General features: G+C 36.7%; 5 protein-coding genes across 6 annotated transcripts; 1 reads left to right on the top strand and 4 right to left on the bottom strand.

Annotated features, from left to right (window-relative positions):
* Window positions 1-937: 937 nt before the first annotated feature.
* On the top strand, window positions 938-8453 carry LOC147385171 (uncharacterized). 2 transcript variants are annotated; one of them, XM_086425632.1, is made up of 11 exons: window positions 938-1161; window positions 2278-2385; window positions 3110-3280; window positions 3369-3480; window positions 3559-3592; window positions 4429-4466; window positions 4577-4611; window positions 4696-4848; window positions 5041-7583; window positions 7820-7906; window positions 8061-8453. In XM_086425632.1, exons 2-11 carry the CDS (start codon window positions 2315-2317, stop codon window positions 8126-8128), a joined length of 3312 nt encoding a protein of 1103 aa, XP_086281758.1. In that variant the 5' UTR covers window positions 938-1161; window positions 2278-2314; the 3' UTR covers window positions 8129-8453. The 2 variants fall into 2 exon arrangements, with proteins under 2 accessions (XP_086281758.1, XP_086281757.1); XM_086425631.1 differs by having other exon boundaries at window positions 2187-2385.
* Window positions 8454-8588: 135 nt separating this feature from the next.
* LOC147385170 (serine/threonine-protein phosphatase PP1 isozyme 1-like) lies at window positions 8589-11109 on the bottom strand. The gene is made up of 4 exons (XM_086425635.1): window positions 10932-11109; window positions 10560-10749; window positions 9220-9779; window positions 8589-8975 (listed from the first exon to the last, which is right to left on the bottom strand). The coding sequence occupies exons 1-4, from the start codon at window positions 10947-10949 to the stop codon at window positions 8799-8801; spliced, it is 945 nt and encodes a 314-aa protein (XP_086281761.1). The 5' UTR covers window positions 10950-11109; the 3' UTR covers window positions 8589-8798.
* A 1590-nt stretch (window positions 11110-12699) lies between these two features.
* LOC147385169 (cyclin-dependent kinase B1-1) lies at window positions 12700-16953 on the bottom strand. The gene is made up of 8 exons (XM_086425005.1): window positions 16930-16953; window positions 15609-15974; window positions 15449-15510; window positions 15257-15368; window positions 15060-15153; window positions 13848-13917; window positions 13170-13308; window positions 12700-13019 (listed from the first exon to the last, which is right to left on the bottom strand). The coding sequence occupies exons 1-8, from the start codon at window positions 16951-16953 to the stop codon at window positions 12927-12929; spliced, it is 960 nt and encodes a 319-aa protein (XP_086281131.1). The 3' UTR covers window positions 12700-12926.
* Window positions 16954-17132: 179 nt separating this feature from the next.
* On the bottom strand, window positions 17133-22258 carry LOC147385168 (2,3-bisphosphoglycerate-independent phosphoglycerate mutase-like). The gene is given in 10 exon segments (XM_086425634.1): window positions 17133-17550; window positions 18113-18268; window positions 18365-18460; window positions 18556-18748; window positions 19005-19429; window positions 19626-19829; window positions 20083-20233; window positions 21295-21422; window positions 21901-22004; window positions 22007-22258. Coding segments are annotated over 10 exon segments (1677 nt in total). The 5' UTR covers window positions 22062-22258; the 3' UTR covers window positions 17133-17385.
* Window positions 22259-25647: 3389 nt separating this feature from the next.
* On the bottom strand, window positions 25648-26713 carry LOC147385167 (LURP-one-like protein (DUF567)). The gene is made up of 2 exons (XM_086426610.1): window positions 26366-26713; window positions 25648-26231 (listed from the first exon to the last, which is right to left on the bottom strand). The coding sequence occupies exons 1-2, from the start codon at window positions 26600-26602 to the stop codon at window positions 25854-25856; spliced, it is 615 nt and encodes a 204-aa protein (XP_086282736.1). The 5' UTR covers window positions 26603-26713; the 3' UTR covers window positions 25648-25853.
* Between the last annotated feature and the right edge of the window lie 361 nt (window positions 26714-27074).

The raw sequence follows: 27074 nt of genomic DNA, 5'->3' as shown, positions 1-27074 counted from the left end.
GTTAACGTGTACCCTAAGAGTACTCCTTAAAGTGCAATAAATACACTTTGAAAATTTGAAGACACGATAACAAAACCCATAAAAAGTTACTAAGCAAGCTCATTTAAATTAATTTTGATCTCTCTTGAGGAAACTCTCTAAGGAACAAGAATCATTGGAAAACTTGTTAACTCAGCTTGGTAAATGTCAGGAGATGCTGGTCCCCGCAAATAGACTCTACAATACTAAAGTCAAAAAGCAATTCTTATGAGAGACCTTAATAATGAAAAATCAAATGTACCTCTTGAATTCAATGCCGGGTAATTTATATTTTGTGTAGATGGTGATCGTGGGTTCTTTTCATGATTGTTGAAAATCAAATGTATCTTTAAAAATGGGATGGATTTTATTCGAAATTCAAGTAATTCGAATCTAAATTTAGTGGATTTGATTCTTTCAAGTATATCTAAATTAAAATATGGGTCGGATTTGGTTTGATGTCCTTTGACCTGAGTTAGATTCGGATAGGATATGAGTCCATTCTTATATTCATCAAGATCTAAATGATATTTTATTTTTTAAGTTATCTTTCATCAATTAACAACGATTGGATATAGTGATTATGACCTCTCTTCATGACAGTTTGTCATGTATTGAATTAGTCTTTGTCAATTTAATCCTCGTGATTCGATTTTTGATCAATGAGACTTGATTTTATGGATTGATATTTTTACCTAATGTGAACAGTAAGGCCCATGAGGCTTGACTATATCCCACAAATGGATCATAACGAGGTTTGGTCTAAAATTTTGGTGGAGTTAACTTAAATATTTGCACAAAGTGACAAACCATACTTCCATAGACATCCCAGGGGCATGTAAATAATTACTTTTGAAATCAAGGGTATTTTCGTACTCCAGTTATTCTAAATGCTACAGCCTACAGATCACTAGGAGGAGCAATTGCCCTGTGTGTCTCTCTCAGACTCTGTCTCTGTTGCGCTCTCAGCTTTCACTTGCTTTTATTTGTTTCTTTTTCTTTCACAGACAATAAATCTAAGTCTCTCTCTCTCTCTCTCTAGAGGACGCTTGTGAGACAGAGAGCTCTGATCTGGTAAATCTAGCTCAAACTTGTATTCGGGTGGAAGATTTGGTCTCATTTTCTGTATTTCGATTTGCATTGGTGAGTTCTGTTTGAAATCAAGCAATGCATGTTGGATTTCTGGTTCTTTCATCTTAGGGTTTTCCGTTTCAGTCCGTTTTTCCAAGCTGATTTGATAAAGATTTGAGCTCTGAGCTGTAGCTTTTGTGTCGGTGACCTCACTTTAATGGTTGATTTGTATAAAGTCTGACTTTTTTTGCTAGATTTAAATCTGATTTGATGTATTTAAGCTAGAATTTCGTTCTTATACTACATTTTTAGTTAAGATCCTTTTAAATGAAGTAAAATCAAGGTTTTATGTTTGATTTGATTTCTCATGTCGTTAGGGGCACTGGTTTCTGTAAGTTAGAGTTCGTAATTGTAGAAAACTGACCATAAAATCGTCAGAATCGAAATGCTATGCAACGAGGAAGACTTGAGATCTTTTGGGTCTTCATCTAAGCTGTTAAAAATGGTGATCTTGGTCTCGTGGAATATATTTTTTTTTTAATTCCTATTTTTGTGGCTAGATTTTCTCTTGAATCTTTGAATATAATTGAGAAAGTTCCCATCTTTTGGAGTTTTTTTAGGGTCTGTCTGGATTACAAGTTCGTTCCAAAAATTTAAAACTAAGAACTTTTTTAAGGGGAAAAAAGCTGAAACTGTAATGCAAAGTGCAAACAACCCTGTAATTTCTTACGGTCATTATGGTCAACATTCTTTCGAGTGAGACGGGTCTTGTGCTCTTGATTTTATTTATTTATTTATTATTTTTTTAAGGAAGTTTGAATCTCTAGAATTTTTTAGGTAGCTTGATAGACAGTTCTGGGTTTCGTTGTTTTCAAAAGTAATTCTATATTTTTATGCTTCAACCCAACTCCATTTATTATTTTATTTATGGAAGTACATGAGGATGTTGGTTGGTTTTGGATGATATATATTTACTGAACTTAATTCTCCTCAATGGTTGATTTAGTTTAATTTGAGGTCTTGAAAAGCTGATTTAGTTTTAAGAGACAACAATGCAGATTTGGCTTTGTTTGTTTAATGCCTGCTATTCATGACAGACTTGGAAAATTGAAAGCTTTGGAGTCATCTGTTTTGTCTTTCGAATTCACGCTTGCATTTACATGTGAGTTAATATCTCGAGTGTTGAAGGAAGTCGGAGCTTTTGCATAATCTGAGGCAAACCAATATGGAAGGAGGAATAAATGCTGATGCACCATTAGATTATACTGCATTTCAGATTTTGCCGTCTCAAAACAGGTTACAATTTTTTCCCTTAGTTTTGTTTTTTTTTTTTTAAATCTATCAATACTATTTTAATACCGTTCAAAGCAGATTGTATCAAAGCCTATAATATATGTACTCTGAAATCTGATGAAAATCTTGTCCACCATGTTCATTGCCACATACGAAAACAATAACCTCGAAAATTCCGTAATTGTTTTCAAAATATCGATAAACCCCTATTGTCTTTTCAAAGGGAGATGATGGATTGTAAGGGAGTTTGGAGATGTTTGAAGAACGAAAGGAGAGGAGAAAAAAAAATGCCAAAATGTCCCTAACCATTTAAATCAATCGCCACTTGAAGCCAATATACTCGTCCACCAATACTGTTTGAGAGATGTTCCTGTATTTTATATTTTAGATAACTTACCGAATAAAGTTAGTGATTCAGAGTTCCATTAAAATGATAAAACAGTTGCACCCCCTATTTTAGTTCTGGTGTACAATCACAACCATCAAATCTTGTGGCACTAAAAGAATAAAATCCAAAAACTATAAAATGATGATTCATATTATTATCCTATCCCTGCTTATGTTACTCAAACGAAATAATTTGTTTCATTACAACAATGCCCTTTCTCTACTTCTATAAGCATCCTTTACAGATTTTTTTATATCCTCTTGTATTTGTCTGGCCATTGTGAATAATTTCTCTCTGTTGTTATCACTAATCGGTTTTTTTATGTTTATTTTGATGCAGATACGAGGCATTTGTATGCTGTGATGGAAACATGGAGAAACTAGCTTCTGGTTTTCTGGAAAACCTCGTGTTACATTTACCAGAAGTGAAGGAATCGCATGATAACTTCAAACTCCAATTACCAGAAAATCTGAGAAGCTCAGAATGGTTCACCAAATCCACTCTTGCCAGGTTGGTGTTTTGAAATATTCGTTTTAGATGTTTTTGTTTGGCTTGGATTGGTGCTCTCTCCAAACACACATTCCATCTTTCTTCACAGATTCTTGCATATTATTGGTGCATCTGAATTGTTAAATATGGCAAATTCTATTGGAGATGAGATGTCTCAGCTGGAGGAAGCCAGAAGGTTTCATCTTTCTTTGTATACCCAGGTAAGAAATGATGCTTTTATTTGATAACCCAATCTTTGGATCTATCTATCAGAAATAAGATGTATTTTCCTTTCTCAGGGTCATCAGGATCATCCTGGAAGTGTGGAAACAGGTATGTTTATGTGAATTCTAACCTTTTTAAAAAATTTAGAATTCTAACCTTTTTACATTATCAACATCTTTGGAATGGTTATGCATTGAGTCACTGGGTGCTTTGCTGAAAATGTTTAAAAATTATATTTCAATCACAAAATATTTGACTGTAGAATTTTACTTTCTCACAAGTCAAAATCATATTCGTACAGTATCCACATCTTTGGAATGGTTATGTGATGAGTCACTGGGTGCTTTGCTGAAAATGTTTAAAAATTGTATTTCAAACACTAAATTTTCTTTTCTTTAATTTTCTTCTGAATGTTTTAATTCTAGAAATGCACAGAAATTACACACATGAATCTTACATGAGATGATCTAAGGAACAAGAAAAAATAGTCAAAGAATCCTTCAGGGCTTGTGTTCCTTCTCCATTTCAAATCTTGGGACCAATTCATTTGAAATACATTTTGGAGAAAAACTTTTAATTTTTTTGAAATCACACCAGCAATAAGTTCTTTGGTGGGGAAGGTGCCAACTTAGCTAAGTTGGTATGGTGTGTGGAGTGTTGATCCCATAATCTGTTGCTTGCATAGCCACAAAAAAAAAAAAAAAAAATCTCAGGTGGGTAATCAAAATTGATACACTGGAAGGTGCTTTGTTTGCATGTCCTATTGCTCTTGAGGTTAAAATATATTTTCAAGCCTGTTCCTGTGCATTATATTTTTTATCAGATGAGCAATGCAAGAGTCAGATTTGCTTTTGTCAACGTGTTCTCAAAGTGTGTTTCATTCTAGTAGTGTAAGATTACTTCTGAGCAGAAACTTACAATTCTATTTTCCCGTTTTTTAACAGAGAGCTGCAACTTGAAAGATACAGAACCAACACGGAATGTAAATGCTTTCCCCCTGCCATTCTAATGTGTTGTGTCCTTTGTACCATAGTTCATCAGTGTAACTTAGCATACATTAATGACCAAACATGATTTCATGTGTATTGACAGGCTGATCTCCAGACTGTGTCATCAGATGCTACAAAGTATGACCCATTGGCTGTTGTTTTTTTATACTAGTAAATTTTTCTTGGTACCGTCTTTCTGAATTACAAAATGAATACTGCCAGAAATGAATTGCTGCGAGCATTGGACTTGAGACTCACGGCATTGGAAGAGGAGTTTGCTGCTGCTTTCAAACGTGCTGCAGATGCCACGTGGTCCACTAAACAGATTTCTGATTTGGTAGCATTTTCTCAGCATTTCGGGGCAATAGATTTAAGGTATCTTATCTATCTAAAAGAGTTGGCGGGTTAGATTGAAATTTGAGTGTTAACTTTCTAGTTCCTTCATAAAAAATGCAAATGCAACTGTGGATATTTATGTTTTTGTTTTTCCACGATTAAAATCTTTGGTGAACTTCTGTTCTGGGGACTAGAAATACTAAGATGACTTTCTGTAATTGCTATTTCCAGCAATTCTTTGGTCAAGTATCTAACACTGTGCCGAAAGAATCAAGCTGCTGATCACCAAAATGAACTGACAAACTATTCACATGAGTCGAGAAATGACAATGGAAAAATGACATTGCCAGAAAGTAAAGTTTTGCCCATAAAGTATGGTGCCTCCCCTGCTAAGGCTGCACAAGTTGAGCGTCAGAGCTCGACGGAAAGTGAGGAATCTTCAAACTCAAGTGATGAAGATCAATCATTTAATGAAAGAAGCCGGCCTATGATAAGATCTGCGTCACCTAGAAGATCAGCATCTCCAATGCGAAGGGTCCAAATAGGAAGATCTGGATCACGCAGGGCTACTGCGCTAACCATTAAGAGCCTTAGTTTTATTCCTGCTAGAGAAAAGGTATCTTCCAACAGAGATTTTGTCGGTAGTGGGAGTGAGAATGAAGAATCTGATAAGCCACCAAAGAAAAGTGAGAGTAATATAAGAAGGATGAGTGTTCAAGATGCGATCAATCTCTTTGAGAGCAAACAGAGAGATCAAAATTTGGATATTAAGAAAAAGACATCTTCAGTGGATAGCTCTGTTGCCACTAATAAAACTGTCTTGAGAAGATGGAGTGCAGGTATGGGGGATTCTTCCATCCAGTCTCCATCGGAAAATGATTTTGAAGGTGCTGTTCAGATTGCTCCAAACAATCTAGACATCGGAGAACTTCAGAAGAATTCTGAGGAAGTGAAGCAAGAGTCTGATTTCATTGCTGGTAGTCCAAATCCTGTTAAAACTACTGAAGTAAGCATGTCATTCGTAGGAGAGGAGAAAAGAACATATTCTTCAATAAATAATCCCACAGATATTGTTGTAGCACAAGCAGAAGAAACTCAAGATAGAGTAACAACTTCTGTTGAATGGACCCGGCAAAAGGAAGCTGAGTTGAATCAAATGATGATGAAAATGATGGAGAGTAAGCCTGTCAGGTACCGGAACATGGCAACTGGAAATAACAAAATCCAAGAGTTTCCCAGTGAACAGAGAGGTGGTTTCTATGATCACTACAAGCAGAAAAGAGATGAGGAACTTCGAGGAGAGAAATCTGGGAAGCGAGCAGAGAAGGGAGAGCAGTTTAAAGCATTGCAGGAAATCCTTGATCAGAGGAAGGTTGAGATGGCTTCTAAAATTGCTGGTATTGCAGGAAAACAGGATTCTCTTGTTAAGACTCGAAAATCTCAAAAGAAATCATCTCCTGTTCAACCCAAAAAAGAATCCTCAAAACCTGTTGTTTCAAGGAAGGCTTCGCCTAAGGCATCTTCCCTACCTGCAACACGTAAGTCATGGCCAACCGCACCATCCCTGAAGACCACAAGTCCTTCACCAATTAGAACTCCTAATGTGATCTCTTCTGCTGGTACTACTCCGACTCGTCGGAAATCCCAGCCTACACCATTACCAACTCGATCTAGCCCAAAAACAGAAAGATCCCAACAGCAACAGAAAGGTGCGAAGGTTACCCAGGTTGAAACTAAACGGAACTTGAAAGGTCAGGAAGAGAAGAAACAACAAGCCGTGAAGAAAAGTGGTAATGTTACAAAAAGAAATGCACTGCCTGCTACTGGGGACAGTTCTGGTGTAGTTCCAGCCAAGCCCAGTTTTTACAACAAAGTTACCAAAAAGGGCAGTGTGGTGCCATTGGAGTCAAAGCCCTTTCTACGGAAGGGTTCCGGAATTGGGCCGGGTGTTGGCCCTGTAGTTGTCAAGATGAAGGCTTCTCAGTCGGATGAATCTTCAAAAAACTGTGGGAATCTGATCCAAGCTCAAGAAGAAGAGGTGGTTACTGAAACTTCCGAGGCAGTGATTATTCAGCAGCAAGAAGGGGATTTAGTGCCACTGGTAACTGATGTTACTGATTTAGAAGCGGAATCTTCATTAAATAACCAACAGGAAAAATGTGAAAATACGGAGAATTATGGTCAAGTTGTTTCTGAAGGTGATGATAGCTTTGAAAAGACGGAAGAATTTCCCGTAGAAATTCAGTCAGATGAGGTATCAGCCATCTCACCAAGCGCCTGGGTGGAAATAGAAGAGCATCAGGAACTGCCTGAGTCTTATGAGATTGACCCACCTCAGACTGCAAATCCAGCCAATATTGCACCAGTAATGTTATCATCAAGTCCACGTGTTCGCCATTCTTTGTCACAAATGCTACAAGAAGACAGTTGTGAACCTGAGATTATTGAGTGGGGAAATGCTGAAAATCCTCCGTCTATGGTCTATCAAAAGGATGCGCCCAAGGGATTGAAGAGGCTCTTGAAGTTTGCTCGGAAGAGTAAGGGGGAGGCTAACGTAACTGGTTGGTCTAGCCCTTCGGTCTTCTCTGAAGGAGAGGAGGATTCTGAGGAACCTAAGGCTGCTAGTAAGAGGAATGCAGATGTTCTACTGAGGAAGGCTGCCCTTCAAGCCAAGGGCTTTGGACAGCAGAAGACTTCATTTGGTGAAAGCTTCGATGGTGGAAATTCAAGCAAGAAGGCCTTAGACTACTCAGCGGCTCATGCTCTATCAGAAGGTATATTTGTTGATATTGCATGCTCATTCCTTTTTTCGCTGGTCAGCTATTTTATGTTGAACAGTATCTTTTATCCATTTCCTGGTATATTCTTTTAGAAAAACATGTGCACATGAATTGGGTTACCAGTAAATTGTCACATTATACCATTCTATTATGTAGTTGTAATATTACCATCAGAGAACATATTCAGTTTTCGAGCCTCGTTCTATTAATTATCCATGATATGTCTGCAGCTCAATCAAATACAAGCAAATTTGCTGGACAGAGTTCTCATAAGTTGCAGGAGGGACGTATCTCTGCTGCATCCACCTCAACTAAAGGTTAGTTTCTCTCTTTTGCATTTCAAGTTCGATTTTTCAGATTGTAGGTTTAATAGTAATATGACTTGCTTTATTTTCAAGATTTTCTTAGAATCCATCTTTACTTTATATTCCCCATATGTGGATTCCAATTTTTCTGTACAATGTGTTTCAGCAACGCGATCATTCTTCTCTCTTTCAACATTTAGGAGCAGCAAATCAACCGAGGCGAAGCTTCGATAATGCAGGAAAGCTTAGTACAGAGATGTATGCATTTGCCTCGTCTCCCTCTCACCACATGCAGTTGTGTTTCGGCTCAAGGCAAATGGTTTCCTTTTTCCCTTTTCTATTGTTTCATTGTTATGTTTGTCTTCTTCTAGTATGATTCTGCATATTGTGTCAGTGAGTAATTCTGTAAATGCAATGTGATTACAACAATAGAAATTACCTCCTGCCAAACATTTGGACTTTTCTCTGTTGCTGAGATGCTAGAAACAGATAAATGTGTGTAGAATGTAAAATGTTCTAAAAATGCTGAGCTTCTCTAGTCTATTAATTTTTAATTCAATTGGCCCTTCTTTATTTAATTTGGGTACATGGCATCTGCACAAAATTTCTTCCAATTTCAATTATTTTAGCTTCCCTTACCGTTAAGGATTTATGTACACTGCTTGGTGATACTTACATTACTACATGGATGATCTGCAGCAAAGAAAACAAAAAGGGCTCTTAATGCTTGTAGGTGACATACATTTTTGCCTCCAAATACATCAAGCTGCCTCTAAACGCAGCAATTAACATAAACTTTGATCATGGCAGAGAAGAAGAATGTGTTCTACCATGTTGGTTTTTGTTTTTCAATTGGTTTTCATTTCTTTTTTCTTTTCCTTTCTTTTTCCCGTTTGGTTGGAATTTACTCAAGCTGAACCATTTTTCCCCTCCATGGCTTGAGGATCTGAAATGAGCAGAGCAGACTCGCATCTACACTCATAAGTGCACCTGCATTGTTGAATTCTCCACAATAGTTGGGAGCCGAAAATATGGTAACCAGCTGCCTCTCTGCAAAGAACTCGTATCCATCTTCAACAACCTGATCACCATTTTTGTTAGAAATAGAGATTACAATATGATGTTCTACTACTCTTTAGACACAAAATAAGTTGCAGGTTTCGTTAATCGAGATCACAGGGACTAGGGTCAATTCTTTGTTTTCTTATCACCAGGAAGTTTTTTCTTATTGTAGTACTGTTGTCATCACATAGTGGTATGTTTGCCTTATTGTAGTAACGTCCCTAAACCCCAAAGTTAGAAAACAACATTTCAAAAAGAAATACCTGGTGAGCACGACATATGAGATCGAGGTCATGTTTTTTCAAGAACTCGCCCACCTTGTCAGGACCAAAAGTATAGGAGACACCCCTATCATTCTCCCCCCATCCTTTAATGTCCTTGTCAGGATCTGCCCAAAGGAGATCACACAAGAGACCTTGATCTGGCACGTCAACTGGCCTCTCAATAGCTCTTATTTGATCCAAGCTCTCCATCTCTGGTGAAAGCCCACCGTGCATGCATAATATCTTATCATCAATGATTGCTGCCACTGGCAAGCAGTTGAAGCAGTCAGTGAAGATCTTCCATAGACGGACAGTGAACCGACGCTTACACTCATCATAGAAACCATAGATTCTGTTTATAGAGGCACATTCATGGTTTCCTCGGAGGAGAAAGAAGTTATCTGGGAACTTAATCTTGTAGGCTAGTAGAAGGCATATGGTCTCTATGCTTTGCTTTCCTCTGTCCACATAGTCTCCGAGGAACAAGTAGTTGGAGTCTGGTGGGAAACCACCATACTCGAAGAGTCGCAGGAGGTCAGAGAATTGACCATGGATATCACCTGCTCACCAAGAAGTCCAGATGACCACACACAATGAAATATGATAGAGATAAGTAGGAAAGAAAACAATAGGAGGGAAAGCTGCGCTACTTTCAGATTTGTTTTTAATAGGTAAACCAACGAAGCCCAGGTTTGTGGTATTATTACGTAGAGACTATCAATTTATAGGTTGGCACCTTCACTATCATAATTTTGTGCACAACCACCATCTTAAATTGCACGGCTCATTGATCAGAAAACTTTGCATTTTAAGAGTTTTATTTAGATCTGGATAGGTTCACTGTTATATGTATTGTTCTGTATCATTTGGATAGGTTTATATTTTTGTTTATTTTTCTGATCATCTATCTATAAATGAATCAAATATCTCCACCGTTAATGGGTTAGATTTAGGTAATTCACACGTTTTTCCAGTTCCAGGAAAATTTATTCGTTACGATTTCTCTAGGAAATACAGATTTTTTTTGGGACCTTTTTTTTCCCCCATATTATTCTTTACCATTTGAATGGCTCTAAATTTCTAAGATATTCCTGAGATGTATTGATCTCATCGCTGTTCTTATAAACATTTGCGTTCAGGATCAATTTCTCTACCGTAAGTTGATACTTTTATGAAATTATGTTGAAATTAGTGCCCAAACATTCGATAATTAACAGACCCATTTCATTTCTCAAACAGATGCATTCGACAATCTTAAATAGAGCTTATTAGAGAGGGATACATAATAGATCTAATGTAGAATAAATCACAATTGACTGAAGAGAGGTTAAGAAACATACCACAAACATTGATGGGTGCTTCTAATTCCAAGAGATTAGGTTGTCGAAGGAAAATTTCCTTGGAAACGATGCAAACTTGACGAATCTCGGCCTCTGTCAGCTGTATTCTTTTGCCTTTGTTCTTCCTCCCTTCCAAGAGCCTCTCAATCAGATTATCCAACACGCTTCCTTCCATCACCTCCTGACAATTCTAGAGATGTTTTGTGTGTCAGATGGGCATAAACAAAACAAAAATACAGGTCGATCAGATCTCCAAAGTGAAGAAAAAACAGAAACTCCTTCCTGGTGTAGAAGATGAATTGATGGATGTTTTGGATTATTTGTTTTTTTTTTCTCTAACTAATGGAGGGGAATAATGGGAGAATCCCAAACCTTTCGTTTCATCCGCATTATTCGGGTTTACCATGTTTTTTGAACGCACGTCCTCCCTATAGTTGAGGACAAGCAACCCCATCTTGTTCTTCTTCTTGTTTTTGTATTTGATGAATAATTAAAAGAAGAGAAAAATATAAATGAAAAATTGAATGATACTGTCAGCCACGGTGGACTAAAGTCCTGGAGCCCATATCATTTACTGATCCTCAAATTGGTTGTTGTGGATCTAAATGACTGGCTGACTGCAACGATACCCTAATATAAGAAGAAAACTTTGGTTTGACTTTTGATTTTCACACCAAATATGTGATTTGTATGGATGATACTTAATTCCTAACCATAATTTGAGTAATTTTGAACTACCCCTCTGGATTTTGGTGAAAATTAGATATAACCCCTGGTTCTCAAAATGATAACATACCCATTGACCATATGGTCTTCTATGAGAGACTTAACGAAAAATGATCATCTATATCCACAAAGAACCCAAGCTTGACGCCTTGACCTGACTGATCCTAATATCTAACTGATCGACCAAGTCACTAAGTTGACCTAGTCAACCAAACACATTGAAATTCGTCCAATTCCCCTAAAACATGCTGCAAGGTTTTCCACTTTCTATTGACATTAATGATCCCCCTTGTGATCCTCCAGAGAAATTCGTCAATTTCTATTAACAAATGTATCCATGTTAAGTCCATTAAATACTATTTACTTCCAACTTTCCTGATTTGAGTAGTCCGTGCTTTGGGTGCAACTTTTTTGCACCAATAAATAATTGTTAGGTAATTATTTTCATAATTTGTGTTGGCAGAGTTTTGTTACCAAAAACTTAGTTAAATCTAGTCATCTATTGGTTCAAGAATCTTGCGTAAGCTCAAAGTTCAAGTCGAGGGAAGATTGAAGACCATTTGATTCCCATTAGGATGATAACTAATTTAGATATTATTGTCTGATTAGATTCCAAGGAGATTAGAAGGTTTTCAATAGATCGTGATAATCTAACTACCCCACATGGCACACTGAATTGACTCTCCCAACATGACAAGTTTGAAAACTGTAGATCTATATGCCTCAGGATACAAGGTTCCCTTGGGATACACATTTTTATGGGGAAGTGCAGTTTTTGTATTCACAGGTGTACAGATCTACAATTCCCGAATTTGTCGTGTCAGTTGAGTATGCAACATGGGGTAGTCAGATTATCACGATTCTTTTGAATAACAAAAGTTCATTGGTTTTATTTTTGCATGAAAAAAACAAAATTTCAGCTTTACTTACTACATACGGATTGATCAGTTGATCAACAAAACCAATCGATTGACTAAAATTTTCAATCAATCTGTTTGAGCAAAAAAAATCAATAGATCAGCCTGAATTTCTGATTAATTGGATGTAATGTTTTTGAGTAGTGCTGCATGATTGGACCTCATATCCCACATCTTGGCATGAAAGTAGATAGGAACCATAGATCATTATTCACTCATTTCTCAAGGAAAAGCATGTATATGATTCCCATAAACTTTCACGTCAAGGTGTGCAATGTGAGGTTTAATCTTGAAGTCATTTCGGCATTTTTCAATTTTCTATTTTTAAGGAACCCAATCGTGTCACAAATTCATGCTCCCTCCAATATGTGGGATGTACAAAACAAGCCTATATATACCCCACTCACAAGAGGATCCTAATAATATGTGAAGAAAATCAGAGAAATCTTAACACAGATTATGTGAATGAGTTTGAGAGGGTTGTTTAGTAAAGGCTTCTTCATACAATTGGTTCTGATATGATGGAAGAAGATTCAAATTTCTGGTTCCAACTCCCTTCGAATCAATATTCTAAAACCTTACAATAAGATCCAAAAACATAAAAGATAAAGAAAAAAAAAAAAGAGGATACCAAGTTCAAATCAACAAGATGATGAATTAACATCGAAACGGACGGTAACCAGAGTTACCAACAGCAAGCAAACTGAAACATTCAAGAAAATGGTTAGAATTGAGACTTGTCAAGGCTGTTGAAGTAAGGGTGATCAAGAGCCGCCTTTGCTGAGATCCTGTTTGCTGGGTCGTATTGGAGCATTTTCTGTTTGATTTACATATAGAAAATCAAATGTTAGCTCTGTCGAATTTCAGTGATTTGAAGGGCACATTCCCCAACTTGAGTTCCGATTGTTTGAACATTGTGTATAAATACAAATGTGTGGAAGTGAAATTTGAAATAACGTGTAGTTACCGATAAGAGATCGACACCCTCGGGTTCCAATGATGGAACCGCTCGTCCCAAGTTCTGAGGCTTCCACTGTGGATATTCATGCCAGTCCCTCAGAGAACTGACTCCTGGCCATTGCTCCTCAGATGGTGTTCCCAGCAACCTTTCATTGAAGAAAAACAAAATAGAATTACATGTTAAAAAAAAAAAATTGTCTAAATATGACATGTATACTTCACATCTTAAACATTTTGTTTTTTTGGAACCAAGGTATCCAGGCCATCTCACAAACCTCAGGGGTTAAACCTCTTAAACATTATTACAGTTTCAGTCATCTTTCAATGAGTTGCAGATTCAAATGTTCCTCTCTGATTCTTAAAAGCATGTACCATTCAACTTAAGTTGGGAAATTTTCATCCTTTTTTTTTCCTTTCTTTCTTTCTTTCAGACAATGTACACAGTTTAGCATAATCAAACACTTGGGATTAAATAATCACTACTTGACCTTTCCAAAACAAGGCCAGAACGATTGTAGTTGTGGCCTTGTCTCGGAGCTCCCGCTTGTCTCTTGCAAGGGAAAACTTAAGTTTATACCAAGTTCCAAAAAAAAAAAAAATTTGAATAATTATGTCAAGTCATTGAACATATGTTTCTTCTATTTAAAGAGTAACCATCATCAAGTGTAAAACAAAAGGAAAAAACCTGAAAATATGAAGCAGTTGCTGCAACTCCGAGTCACCAGGAAATAAAGCTTGCTTCCTTACCATTTCAGCTGAAAAAAGAAAAAAAAAAAAAATTTGAAAGTAAATCATATAGAAAAATGAAGAATACCTCTATTCCTCTAAACACTAAACTGGATGTGCCATTCTTAGCATAGAGAATCCACAAATCATCATCATCAAACACTTATCCAAAACTTTAGGGTTGGCTAACCAAATCTTGTCCCTCATCCCATTATGTTATATATAAACCAATACCTTCTGTTAATTTAAGTGCGTTCACATTTACCCTCAATACCACAATCCACATTCTTTTTGGTCTTTTTCTCACCCTTTTAGAACCTTCAACTTGCACATTCCTTTTAATTGAGCATGCAATTGGCCTTCATTGCACATCCCCAAACCAACTCAATTGACTTCAACTTGGTTTATCACACATTGGAGCTATTCTTACATTTTCACAAAATCCTTCACCCATGTCAGCATCTTTCTCTCTCCAACATTCAACTTCATAAAGCATTGTTGGTCTTACTTTCATCTCTTATAAAATTTTCCTTTTAGTTTGATTGGGATGTACGAGTCACATAGCACTCCAAAAGCATACCTCCACTTTAACCATCCAGCTCTAATTATATGGACTACATCCTATCACTCAACCTCTCCATCTTTATGGTTCTACTAACTTTAAATTCCTAGGAATCCATACAACTCTCAAGAATTCTAGTTTTGCACCGACTCCTTCCCTAGGGACTCTAAAGGAAACTAAAAACTATACCATCTACAAATAATATACACCAAGGAACTTGCTCTTATATTTGATGAGTAGTAGCAATTATTTAATCTATAACTAGAACAAACAAACATGGACACACCACAAAAATAAAAATTATCCAACATCGTCCACAAAATCACACTTGAAAAATGTCTTAGACACCATAATACAGAGGAAGTAATCATGACTAACGGGAAATTGCTAAGGACCCATTTGAGAGAATGCCCATAAAAAAGGGGGAAAACACATACTAGAAATCACTTACCATCCCACATCAACTAAAATTGAAAATTTCCAAACATGCAGGCTGATCTAGTTTTAAACCAGTTTTAGGAGGTAAAATGAGAAACTTTAAAATGGCAAAAAAAGCTTAAAATTGAAGAATAGGTAGACCAAAAAAAAAAAAAGATTCAACAGATATACCAAATATACATCCGACAGACCACATATCAACTCCAATTGAGTAATGTGTCGATCCTAGCAATACCTCGGGAGCTCTGTACCAGAGTGTAACAATCTGCAATCAAAGATTCAATAAATTGGATCATCCAAGTTGATCAAAATGATCTGCTATTGCAATTTCTCTAAATAAATATATATTTCTCATTAGTAAGACAAACCTCATGGGTGTAGCTCTTCAGAGGAACAGTGAACGCCCTTCCAAGCCCAAGATCTGCGATTTTCAATATACCCTTATCTTTGTCCACCAAAAGATTTTGTGGTTTCAGATCTCTGTCAAACAGAAGAACAATTCAGAGAACAAAACATCAGAATCAATAAGAAATGGGAGAGGGGAAGAAGAAATAATATACCTGTGGAGCACTCCATGGCTATGACAATGAGCAACCCCTTTGCACAACTGATACAGAAAGCTCTGCAATGTTGAAATTTAAAGAAATAAAATTAGGGCTTTTATCTCAGTTGTTCTTTAAAAATCAAGATTAGGTTTATTTTAGGAGAGGGGCGGAGGACCTGAATAACAGAGGAAGGAAGGGGCCTGGGATTGGGTCCTCTGCGATGAGAATCTATGAATTTCTTAAGATCTGTATCGAGATACTCGAAGACTAAGTATAGAAGAGGTTTGCCATTCTTGTCGACGTGCTCGACACATAGCAAGCGAACGATGTAGAGGGACTGAGAGAGCATTTGAAGGAGAGAGACCTCACGAAGGGCTGTGGGAGGAACACCTTCTTCGTCCATCTCAAGACGGGTCTTCTTCAGTGCCACCAATTGTCCAGTCGTCTTATCCCGAGCTTTGTAAACCTTCCCATACGTCCCTTCCCCTACTTTCTCTAGTTTCTCGTACTTTCCATCGATCAATCGATGATCTCTCAAACCCTAATTCCAACTAATTGGTTTTTCTTCTTCTTCTTCACTCTCTCTCTCTCTCTCTCTGGTTTTTGATTTCTTCTTTCTTTGTTTTAGTCAATTATGATTTAAAAATACAGAAAGAGAGGGAAAAGAGGCCAACGATCATCTCGTCCGTTTGAAATTTGAAACTCTCACTTGGATTACGTGGCACGCTCTCTATGGCCCATTGTACACCTAACTTTGATGCAATATCCACATTATAAAAGGAAAATAGATCTCAAACGAGGTTTGAGACTCCTTCAAACCAGTATTTACGATCTAGAAAAGTTATATATAGATCACTAGAAAATCTTTATTTATTTTTTGAAAAAATTATTAAAAGAGGGTTAAATATTTTAACATATTTATAAAAAAGAATCTATATTTTTTTAAATTACCAAAAAAGAATAAATCCTTGGACAATGAAGGCTAAATTGGTAGGGTGTTAAAACATTGGACGGTCTAAGGTTTTAAGCATTCAGATGGCATTTTTAAACACATTAAAATGCCAGAGATAGTCCAACGAGTTACTAAAATGTTAGATAGCCAATTACTTAATTCGTTATTGATATTTTTTGAAAAATTCGATTTTATTTTTTAAATATTAAAATATTGAACTCTTTTTTTTTTTTTTTTCTAGAAAAGTCTCGCTCACACAGGTTCAAAGCTCAAATCTAAAGATTTAAAAAGCATTTTACTGTGTAAATAAATTCCACTTAATTGGTCGGTGGAGCCACCAAATTTGTGCCATGTGCCGCCTTTTAAAAGTGGGTCCAACGATTTCATTTTAAATTTTACTTCGTCTCTCTTTTCCAATTAGGGCCGGACTTCACTTTTTTTAAATTCTTAATGGGCTTCGCCTGCTCCATACAGGACCCATTTACTATGACAAGGACGAACTCCTTCGTTAGGGCTTGAATAGTTAACCTTTTCAAAATATTACGTTAGGTATGGGTCCATTAGCCATCTTTAAACAGAATTTCTACTTAAAAGTATATTAATTAAGGGTTGGGATCCATCCTCTAATGAAGAATGAATCGTGGAAAAAAAAAGAACACGACCTCAACCGTTTAAATACAAAAATCCAACGATTGAGATAAATATCTACAAGATGTGTGCCATGGAGACATGCATAAATCTTGACCGTTGGATTTTGTGCTTATACAGTCAGGATCACGTCTTCTCTCACAAGTCGACGGATCCCAAACCATTAATTAATAGAAAAAGTTGAGAGCTAAATACCTACCATACTTACAAAAAAAAAAAAAACATAAACCATTCTTTTCTAATAAAATCTTATGATCACACCTATAACCTTATATATTTTCTCTGTACAATGGATACTCTCTCTTCATTCATCCAAACAGCATGATTAGATTAACTAGACCTAGAATCGATCCTAGTTCTCCACAACCTCGATGAGAGTTGGCTCATAGTCACTAGGAGCCTCAAATCCATGCAGATTCATCACGGTTGCAGCAACATTGGCAAGCCCACCATTTGGGACATCTATCCGAAACCTTACACCTGGAACCAGCCCAGGACCTCCGATTGCAATAGGAACCTGAACGAGAAAGACAATATATATATATGAAAGCGGATTCAGGAAACATTTCATGTTTCATGGCAACCCACACAAATGTATACTTAATCTCCTCAACTTTCAATCTAATTAGTGACCTCTCACCCCTCTCTGAGCCTATCTAATAAATTGATAGGCTCATTCCACGACACAACTCAAGAATCACAATCTATACAATATGTTTTACCTTAATAAATTGGTAGGCTCATTGATGGTCAAAAACTCTAAAACTCTTTCCTAAGAAACTTTTCTTTTAGAATAATTATTTTTGGACGCCCCGTCTAACACCGCTCCCTGACATGGCATGTTTCAGAAGCATAGATTCTTTTCTTCGGGATACAAAACTGCACATATTTATGGGGATGTACAATTGTGTATCCCGAGGGTAAAAGTGTTAACAAATCACAACTCTTTCTTTTAACCAACCAAAAGAAGTTGATTAGGGAAATATTAGGGCTGTTGCTGATCCAAGATAATTGAGCCATATATAATAATAGTGTCTGGATCCCCCTTATTAGAACTATAATACTTGGGGTTCACTTACCGGTTGAAGAGTGTGAGACGTGAGGACTTGAATGTTTCCATCCTTATCTAAAAGAGGTTCTCCTTTCTTGTTCCTCTTCACCATGTCCTCGGCATTGCCGTGATCTGCAGTAATGACATAAATTCCACCCACTTGTTCTACAGCATCAAGGATCATCTGCAGCATTGCAAGCAATGAAAAATTTGTATTTCTTGAAAACTAAATATTGATAAAATAAAATAAAGAATTTAAATTTAAATCTTGAAATATTACCTTGACAGCTTTGTCAGCCGCATTGCAAGCCACAATGGTAGCATCAATGTCACCCGTATGTCCTACCATGTCACCATTAGCCAAGTTGACACGTACCTACAAAACATAGAATAGAAAAAGAGAATTGAATTCCCATTCAAACTGTTTGAAGCTTATTCAAGATGATAGCATGTATTGAATTCATATACTACCTGATCAAACTTGCAACTGAGAATAGCGTCCCTTGCTTTCTCACCTATCTCCAAAGCCTTCATCTTTGGTTGGACATTGAATGGAATTCCATTATCACTTGGGATCTCCACATATTCTTCCAATTCTGGGTTAAAATATCCGGAACGATTTCCGTTCCAGAAAAAAGTGACGTGTCCAAACTTGACGGTCTCACTGTTGAACAAACCAGAAATGTGCATTAGATGCTGAATACCGAAAGTGACAGCTCTATTGAACAAATCCTAACCAAGTAATTGCACACATTTTTACAGCTCAATTTGACTAGAAATTGGGCCTCGTCAAGTCGAAGTTCAGATATATATCTTCAAACCACGGTTTCACACCTGAGAAAATAGAAGTTGGATCCTGGGAACCAAGAGACAATTTGCCTCAAGCAATACGATTCAATATACATGGGTTGCCACCTCACCTGCAGGCAAAAGTACGGATGCCATTGTGCACTAAATATTCACCAGACGTTCTATCCATCTCTGGAGGAGAAACGAGGTAATACTTTGGAAGTTTCAACTCGCCATCATATTGGAGCATTCCTGCATAGTGGATCTTTGGGAATCGAACACGATCAAATTTATCAAAGTCTTCATATTCAAGTGCCTTTGCAAGCATAACCATACGATCTGCTCGAAAGTTGAATGTTACAACAGCATCACCGTCCTCTATGGGACCGACTGGCTTCTCATTCTCGTCAACTGTAACAAATGGAGGCAAATACTGGTCATTGACGTTGAGTTCCTCCCTTAGCTTCTTTACAGCTTCCAAAGCACTCCTAAACTTGTATGGTGCTTCACCACGAACGTGAGCCTCCCATCCTCGTTTCACGACACTCCAGTCGTTCTACAAAAGAGAATTGGTCAAAATTGATTAAATCTATAACCAGATTAATTATGAGGGAGCCATTCAAGGGGCATATATAAAATCAAGTTCATGGAATGGAAACATAACTTCACAACAATTTCACGAGAAAAGGGAATTAAATAATGAAGAAACAGCTACGTAGTGAAAACAAATTAATAAATAAATAATCATGTACCTCGTAACGATCCATGGTGACATACATTCGACCCCCTCCAGATGCAATTTGTGCATCAACACCTTTCTCCCGTAACTTTGCAAGTTCATTCTCAAGCATCTCTACAAATTTTATGCTTGTACCATCCAAGACATCACGCCCATCAGTAAGGATATGAACACGAATTCTTTTGGCACCACGCTCACTAGCACCCTTTAGCAACAACTGCACATTAAATAAAGAAGAATTAGATGTTAATGCCCTTAGAAACAATGGACAAGCCAAGAAATAATGACATATTGATATTTTAATTACAAGGCCCGCCTATCTCTAAAGGGGAGTAAGCAGCCCACTCGTTGGTTTGCATTTGATCATAACTCATGACATAGTCTGTATTTTCAGGACCACCATCCACAGCGTGGAGTCTTTTTGCCTCCTACGTTGTGATTGAGTTCTAACATTCTATAAGAAAGCATACCAGTAATTGATCAATCCGGGCATGGACACCCCCATCACTCAGTAACCCAATTAGGTGCAAGGTGCCGGTATCAAAACATTCTTTAATGTACTTAAAACCTTCTCCTTCATATATGTTTCCGGAGGTAAGCGCAAGGTCCACAAGCTTGGCACTGTATTAAGAAACAAATAGAGATCATGACAACATGAACAGACTTGACATATGACATAGCAATCTAAAATTTGGAAGGAAAAGAGGATCAAAGATAAACAGCAATAGAAACTTATGGGCAAATAACAACAAAAGACTATGTCATCCTTAATCAATTTTCTCTCTTACAAGACTCTTAGGCGCTCAGGATAGCATTAAAATGATGAAACTGAAAAAAGGAAAACTTCATTGAAAGGGTGAGAACAATCGCAAATCCTAACTACTGAAGTGGGGTTTGAAGTATGAAGATGTGCACAGAGACCTGGGTAAGTTGCATTAGACATCTACGTTAGATCACCCTTGGAACAAGGGTGATTGAGCAAAGCAAAGGCTCTTGAGAGAGAGTCTGGATGTTAGAAGATTAATAAGTGGTAAGTCTATGGCATAAAATTATATTGAAAGAGAGAAAGAAAAAAACAATGGAACGAATGGGAGGCCAAGGTAGCAACCCAACAAGAAACTGTAAAAGGCAAAAAAGAAAAGTGGAGAAAAACAATGCTCCTCTCTGTCAAAACAAATTAAAGATTTTCCTCCATCAAAGAGACTACAGGGATCTTAGAAATACACTCGATCAAACTAGCAACCTCTTGAATCTCCCAATCATTAACTAATTTAGTTAATATTTGTTCTCGTGAACAAAAATAGGTACTTTTGAAAAGTTCAATTTTCTTAAACAAGGGGTATAATCATAAAACCTCTATATTGGAGATTTGAATAAAATTTATGTATACAAAAACTATGGAGCACTCTTTTCATCAATTAAAGTACAATAAATACAATTTGGAACTTGAATTTTGTATCAAAAATGCCCTTCAAAACTTCTTTTTACCGAGATACCCTCATATTCCAATTTCCAAAGTGTTAAAAAAATCCATAATTTATAATTAAATGTCAGTGACCAAAAACAGAAAGCGATGAGTACTCATCGAGTAATAGATTACATTTTCCCAATTATTTATTCATTTAACCTTAATGGACGAGTTTCCAAATATCTGATCATGTAAATTACAAAGAAAAATTTACCCTTGAGCAAAAATCCTTCCGGCACCAAGTGCATTATGGCCAACTTCACTATTACCCATATCATCGTCACTAGGAAGCCCAACTGCCATACCATGCGCCTTTAACAACCTCCATTTCTCTGGTGCACCCTTCAAATTATAGAGATCATATCACCATACATTACAAGAAAAATTCGAAATTCACGATTCCTGATGGATTTAGCATATAAAAAGATAAAAAACATTAATCTTTAACCGAAGTAGATATCAAAGTTGTTAGACCAACTTCTATATCAGGAAATCATGAGTACCATAATAACAAGACTTATAGGCATCTAATCCAATTGATTGCAAATATGCACACCCATTTGGCCAATTAAAAAATGAAACACAGATGAACATCTTAAGTAAATCAAGAATACAATTTTTTATTTATACATAAAAATCCAATAATAAAGATAAATCCTTCAACAATGTCAATATTATAACACTAATAACTATACCAAACTCCATGATCAAATATTCAAATTGAATAACATACGAATGTTAACTTAATCAAGTGAAATCAAACAGAATCATAAACTCGAAAACAAAAAAATTGGTGATTTATTTATTTTATATTTTTTACCTCCTTAAGGGAATCCATAGTGGGTGTTTCGGCAACATAGATGCAATTATACTTATCAGGCTTGGCTTCGCCCCATCCATCAAGAACCACCAAACCTATGGTTTACCTTTGGGAAGCTTCGAGTGATCCACCAATTTCCATGAAAATTCAGAGCTACCCATCTTCACTGAAGTAAAAAACTCAAACCAGCTAAAAAAGAAAGATTAGAGAGACGAGGCAGAAATAAGAAAACAGAGCACTATAGGAGCAGAGAGAACTGTGAGGATTTTAAGTTAGATTATGGCAGATTTCAGAATCACTCACTCATGCGTGATTCGTGATGCTTCGTTTAGACTTTAGAGAGTGAGAGAGAGAGAGAGAGAGAGAGAGCACGCGAAGTTTCGAGACGGATTACGTTTGTAGGTTAGGAACTATACCAAATACCAGCCTACTTTAGTAACTGCCCATAGAGATTTTAATGGAAAGCGATGTTGTCAGTTTTGTTGGCGTACACTGAACCATTGGATGGTTGTCAATCTTTGTTTATTGTGAATGTTTTTTTTTTTTTTGATAAGTAGCAATATATTCATAAGTAAAAAAAATAAAACTAGGACAGTCGAGATGACCAACCTAGCAAGACCTTACAAACAGACGCTACTCCCCAGAAATACAAAACATCCCATCCCAATTATATATAAAATCCTCGAAGAAGATCCCCCTAAATTTTCTAAAAACTTTAGACCAACAAAACAAAAGGCCCATAATGAAAATAATCGTTTCTGTGCCATCTTTTTTTTTTCCCTCAAAGATACGGCTATTTCTCTCTCGCCACACCCCCCAACATATTGCAAATGGTGTAATACTCCAAAGCAACCTCTTCATGCCACGAAACGAAAATCCACTCGATGACCAACACGTGAAAAGGCCCTTTATTGTTTTGGGCAGGCAAGTTAATAAACCAAATAACTTAAAGAAATGTGCCCAAATTCCATACATGAATTTGCAATGAAGGAGGAGGTGATCCGAAAATTCCCCATGGTCCATACATAGAATGCAACAGCTTGCCCCATACCACCCCTGCCGAGAACCATCCATTGATTTATATAATATAATAAACAAAATAAATAAGAGGTCTTGAGTTCAAGTCCCCTCGTTGACCATGCACAATGATTTATCTCTACTTACTTGATTTGTAGGGTTGGGGAAAGGGGGGCGGGGGGGTGGGGGCTGAGAGATTTGGTAGAGATACGGTGCTCTAAGAGACTAGTTACCTCACACCAATTGGTTCGAAACACCCTATTGGTCTTTATAATAGATGTGTGTTTGCACATGCCACCTACTAGTTATATTTAACATAATTAAAAAAAAAAATTTCTAATGTTTAAATATTAATAATATATTTATTTAAATAATCCAAATCTCTCGGGCATTACATGTACCTGAGAGATTTGGTAGAGATACAGTGCTTTAAGAGACCAGTTACCTCACACTAGCTGGTTGGGCCAACGGGTTCAAAACACCCTATTGGTCTTTATAATAGACGTGTGTTTGCACATGCCACCTAATAGTTATATTTAACATAATTTTTTGATTTTTTGTTTCTAATGTTTAAATATTAATAATATATTTATTTAAACAATCCAAATCTCTCAAGGATTGCTTGTACCTGAGAGATACGGTGCTCTAAGAGACTAGTTACCTCACACCAACTGGATGGGCCAACAGGTTCGAAACACCCAATTGGTCTTTATAATAGATGTGTGTTTACACATGCCACCTACTATTATATTTAGCATAATTTTTTAGAATTTTTTTTTTTTTAATTTTAAATATTAATAATATATTTATTTAAACAATCCAAATTGGTCTATGTAAATGGGCCACCTAAACATTAAAATTATCTTCGGATATGTGAAAATATATTTATTTAGGTAGTCCAAATTGGCAATGTAAATGGGCCATCATTTACCATTTCAGAATCGACCATTTTCTGTTATCACATACATCTATGGTTGTAAATAGGTCGGGCCGGATTAAATTAACTAAAAGCTAAGCCCGACCCTAAATATGAATTGGGTCTTCCTTAGCCCAACACGACTAGATAACTACATGGGCTACTTATACGTATCTTATCGGGCTATACATTTACAGCCAAAACCCGGATTCCCCACGTAGTTTTATGGCTCAAAAGATAGATTATGATTTTGAATAAGTATGGACCTAGGCCATGGTTTAGGAATCAAGTTACATGGAACTAGAAGGGATTATGCGTCTGCTTCGATCCAACTGAAGTTGGTTTCTATTATTGCTCATAAATCATATATAATAAAATTAGCCTATCATAAGAACAAATTTGATCATAAAAAAAGTATAATTAATGATTAAAAAATGCTTCTCCAGACATATATAATCTTGATATAAGAATAAAGTTAGACGAAAACATGCCCAAGTTATGTTGGAAAATGAAAGTTTTTCTATCAATGATTGAGCCGATTGGGAGGTTATGTGACGACAAATCGGTGGTGCAGTGTAGTTCCTCCGATCGGTGGGATGAGCAACTGGACACGGTCGTATCTCTTTGCCCGTCCATCCAATCGATTCATATCGTATATCCACTCGTCCATCTGAATGATAACTACATCCCGAGGAAAAAAGATCCATGGTTCCATGTTTGTGCTACATCAATCGAGTATTGGCCAAGTGAAGACTTTCTAATTAGAAAATCAACACTCAATATAGTACGATAAGAAGTTCTTTTGTCAATAAGCATCATAATTTGCATCCCTTCTTAGGAATCCACGGAATAAAACAATTTTGATGTATCGATAATCATTATCGCAGTGTCACGATAGTCTAAGTTTTAAAGAAAGACTTGTGAACTTGATCTTCTCTAGAATTGAGAATCTAAACTTAAGTTTAAGTATTGTTGATGGAGACCTTTGTAACAAATTTAGAGATTTTAGGGATTGTTTGGTATGCCGAACACATCATCTTAATTGTAAACCCAAAATAAAGCTATATGCTCATTTGATCAAAATCCATTTTTGTGGATGTTTGGTCTAAATCATTTGGAGCCATGGTTTTAAATCTCATTTGAGACCGAGATGATTTGTCCAAGTTGTCTCAGTATCATCCACCAACGAGACGCGTGAACAAATCATCTCAAAGACATGATTTATTCTAATTCTAATGCATTTTTTAAATCTAGTTCAAAACTACTTAATCTCATTCATGAACAAGACAACTCGATCTTGCTCATGAACAAGATGAGATGTCAAAACTTGTTTCAAAACCATGTTTGGGCCTATTTGAACTGACAATTTGTGCAATTTGTTCAATTTTTTATTTATTGTGTAATGATTTTATGATGCCGCATCATGGAACCGTAGATCATTTGCCTCGTGATATACATAATTATAAATTTTTTTCTTATGTAACTCAAGGCAACTGATCTACGGTTATGTGTGATGGGGTTCATTTTTATCAGGATTATTTTTTATTTTATAATAAAGGGTATTTCTTTAGTAAATAATTAATATTCGAAAACCAACCATAAAACAAAAAAAATTATAATACTAAAAAATAAAAAAGAGAATAAAAAGAGAACAAATTATCTGTGATAATCACAATTTATTCTGATTCTATTACACCTTTTTTTTTTTTTTAATATATATATATAACAAAAATATCTACACTCCTAAATAAACCTGGTTTTAATTAAAAGGGAAAAACCAAGTTCAACACAGAAGGATATAAATAAAAATAAAAGGGGAAAAAAAGAAGAAAATTATATGATATATATCAAAAATCCCACAAGAAGGTGGTACTGTTCCTTCCGTACGTGGCAATTCCAGGAGACATCAGAACCGTTCATCTGGCAAAGAAATGCTGATCTAGCTTTCTGGTTCACGATCTGGTGATCCACTAACCATGAACGGTTAGATTTCAACCGAGCAACAGAAGTTGGTCAAGCCCTAAGCGTATGACCATCTTGACCCAAACATCTGCTCAAGTAGGATCACTAGCGCCATCGCTACCGTTGGATCGAGTTCGGGCTGTACGATCAAACGGAATACATCAAGTCCAAAAGAAACGCCTCCAACGCTTTCCTTCCGCTTGATCTCCGCCACGCGTCTCTTCTTATCATCGAATACAGAGCAGCACCGTTGCGCGTACGACCCTTCGATCTCGTACATCACCTTCTTGTTGGACCCACTACCATTGCCGCTTCCTTGGATCACGTGAGCAAGTGACTTAGAATTCAAGAAGTTAACCTGCTTCTTAACGGAGAATCTAGGGCTAACGGCCGTCTCTCCATCAAACACCATCCAGTTATCGCCGAAGCTCAATTTCTGTTATTCAAGAAACGGCGTTAATAACAAAATTGACCGATTTACCCCTACTATGTTAACGTGAAAAAAAAAAAAAAAAAAATTCAAAGACGGGTATATATGTCTTTTAATGGTTATTGAAAAAAAAAAATTACCTTGCGACGAATGGTGAGAAGCGATTTTCCAGTGGCGTCCATAAGAACGATCTCACCCTTAGTACCAGAAGCATAGTTATCAACGCGAAAGACAAGATTACCCTTGGCATCGAAAACTGTGAAACCGTTACAGTTGAAGAGAAGCGATTTCTTCCAAACTGTTAATACTTCCACCTGTCGGTCGGATTCTTTTTTCAGTCCCTCTAAAGCGGTTGCGTTTGGGTACACCTTAGTCATCGTAAACTGTTACAGTCGGTGGCTACTTTCGTTTCAGTCTTGCGAGAGAGAGAGAGGATTTTGGCTTTTCGTTGTTTAGATCTATTGAGCTATGGTGGGTGAGCATACTCTCGTCCAAGACCTAATATATATATACACTGGGATGCCGAAAATGCCCATCGAATAAGGATGAAAAGTCTTGCACGTGCGAGCTTTAGAGGATGACGTGATGGCAACTGATGGGGGGCGGATAGTGAGACGTAAAGGGCATAGGGAGGTCATAATAAATAAATATAATATAATAAAAACTGGTGGCTGAGGACCGTTTCTTGGTAGAAAGCAGTGACACGTAACATGTAACACGCCCAAATATTTTTAAATATAATAATAGAGATAATTATCCGATTGGCTGTGGGCAGTGTACACAGCTCTCGCTGTTGCATTGAGCAGATGGTTTTCTATTTAAAACTCGACTCGGATGCCAAACGTGTCG

Source organism: Akebia trifoliata, chromosome 15 (assembly GCF_017979445.1).
Source record: "Akebia trifoliata isolate Shusen 1 chromosome 15, ASM1797944v1, whole genome shotgun sequence".
Lineage (NCBI taxonomy): Eukaryota > Viridiplantae > Streptophyta > Magnoliopsida > Ranunculales > Lardizabalaceae > Akebia > Akebia trifoliata.
Note: the sequence above shows the minus strand (reverse complement) of the source record. Positions and strands in the feature narration are given on the sequence as shown.

Coding starts and splice junctions, on each gene's coding strand:
- LOC147385171 (XM_086425632.1), top strand. CDS start 2,315: ATGGAAGGAGGAATAAATGCTGATGCACCATTAGATTATACTGCATTT. Junction 4,467..4,576: donor ATACAGAACCAACACGGAAT/GTAAATGCTTTC, acceptor GTGTATTGACAG/GCTGATCTCCAGACTGTGTC. Junction 7,907..8,060: donor TGCATCCACCTCAACTAAAG/GTTAGTTTCTCT, acceptor AATGTGTTTCAG/CAACGCGATCATTCTTCTCT.
- LOC147385170 (XM_086425635.1), bottom strand. Junction 9,780..10,559: donor AGCACCCATCAATGTTTGTG/GTATGTTTCTTA, acceptor CTTGGTGAGCAG/GTGATATCCATGGTCAATTC. Junction 8,976..9,219: donor TCATATGTCGTGCTCACCAG/GTATTTCTTTTT, acceptor AATGGTGATCAG/GTTGTTGAAGATGGATACGA.
- LOC147385169 (XM_086425005.1), bottom strand. CDS start 16,953: ATGGCTAATGGACCCATACCTAAC. Junction 15,154..15,256: donor TGAAGAGCTACACCCATGAG/GTTTGTCTTACT, acceptor CTTTGATTGCAG/ATTGTTACACTCTGGTACAG. Junction 13,020..13,169: donor AGGGTGTCGATCTCTTATCG/GTAACTACACGT, acceptor TAAATCAAACAG/AAAATGCTCCAATACGACCC.
- LOC147385167 (XM_086426610.1), bottom strand. CDS start 26,602: ATGACTAAGGTGTACCCAAACGCAACCGCTTTAGAGGGACTGAAAAAA. Junction 26,232..26,365: donor TTCTCACCATTCGTCGCAAG/GTAATTTTTTTT, acceptor CTTGAATAACAG/AAATTGAGCTTCGGCGATAA.